Source organism: Myotis davidii, unplaced genomic scaffold, assembly GCF_000327345.1.
Source record: "Myotis davidii unplaced genomic scaffold, ASM32734v1 scaffold185, whole genome shotgun sequence".
Taxonomy (NCBI): domain Eukaryota; kingdom Metazoa; phylum Chordata; class Mammalia; order Chiroptera; family Vespertilionidae; genus Myotis; species Myotis davidii.
This window is the reverse complement of record NW_006297811.1, coordinates 1521357-1522933: the sequence shown is the minus strand read 5'-3', so window position 1 is coordinate 1522933 and position 1577 is coordinate 1521357. Positions and strand designations below refer to the sequence as shown.

Below are 1577 nucleotides of genomic sequence, written 5' to 3'. Positions count from 1 at the left end.
TCTATTCACATGAATATTCAAATTCTCTATTTAAATCCAGAAAGGATCCACCATCTCAAAATTATCTCCAAAAGTCTACTTATGTAAGATATTGCTCCAGTTTCATTCTCAACTATAATACCTTAATTATCACCGGAACCAAGACCACTCAGTCACATTGTCCCTGATCCTTTATTTCAAATAGCAAACTTGAACACAACTGTCGTTCTTTTAAGAATCTTTATTGAATTTTTTTTTTAACAATTTAGCCTGTTGGATCTCGATGCAGTTTGTAAAACAACTTGCATATAGTTTCATATAAACTGCAATCAAAAAAGTAATTTACTTTCTCAAAGAAGTTATCTGAAGTTGCAAGTTATTTTTTGGAATATGCAGAACAGTAAAATATAAGCATGCTCTTGGATGCAGGTGCTCCTGTGTACTATGGAGTTACTTTGAAGAGCTTGCTAAGTAAGGTCTGCAGGCAGTTTATGGAATGCAATCATTTTCTCCACAATTTAGGTACATGAGAATAAAACTGATACTTATGAATAGAATATTTTTCTGAAAAAGTTGAGGCAGCTTTTGTTGAATGCTATCTGTATTGGTACACTTGTTACACTTTGTACTAAAAGAAACAGACAGCCAGGAGTCCATGTTCATGCTGAAACTTGAGAAGTCCCTTCATACATGTTGAGTTCCAAAAAAGGGAAGAGGGTTAAAGACTATGAAATTGTTCATCATCATCTTACATTAATGGACCACACCTAGACACTTTACATGACAAGGGAGCAAATCCCCTTCACTGCTTTCAGTCAAGGCCAGTGGTAGCTACAGTGGAGGGTGGAGGTGGAGCAAGCCTAGGACAGGATAAAGCTTAATTAAGTCTACATCTCATGCATAGTTGTCCTTGTTCTGGCCTCGAATGTTTCTCAGACATCCGAATTAGAACTGAGGTTTGTTAGCCTGGGGTCCGCATTGATTTCATATCTGTAATGATAACCTTCCATGTGATCCCTGCAGGCATCTCTGATGTTATGCATCCACTTTTTTATCCCCTTACGGTTCAAATACAAAACCAGTAGGAAAATGGCACCTATCAGGGCTAAAACAATACCTAGGAAGACATAAGAAGTCTGCAGGGATGGAGGGAGGATAGGGTCACAGTCCAGGTCGGAGCTGTTGAGTTCCAGGAGAGCCCGATTCCTCATTTTTTCTGGGAACGCACAGGTGAGCCCGGCTTTTCCCTGCACTATCTCTGTCTCCTTGAGCCAGGTCACCATGTCCACCATGTGGCAGTCGCAGACCCAGGGATTGTTGTCCAGGAAGACCCTGACTTGGGGCAGGCCTTGCAACTCGGCCAGGGTGCCGTTGTGAAGGACCTTGAGGGCGTTGTCTTCCAGGTGGAGGCTTTCTAGGTGTGTCAGGTTGCGGAAGGACACATACGTCAGGCTCACCAGCGAGTTGTTGCGCAGGTCCAGGTGCCTGAGGCTCGGCAGCTGGGCCAGCACATCGTGGGGCAGGTAGGCAAAGCAGTTGCTGGTCAGCTCCAGGCGGCGGAGCCCGCGCAGCGCCTGGCCAGCTCGCAGGGCGGCCGC

General features: G+C 44.4%; 1 protein-coding gene across 1 annotated transcript; it reads right to left on the bottom strand.

The window, feature by feature from the left end:
• Window positions 1-205: 205 nt before the first annotated feature.
• TPBG (trophoblast glycoprotein) lies at window positions 206-1577 on the bottom strand (the record flags this gene model as incomplete). The annotated part of the gene is made up of 1 exon (XM_006773496.2): window positions 206-1577. A coding segment is annotated over one exon (666 nt), but the record flags the coding sequence as incomplete, so codon positions are not given.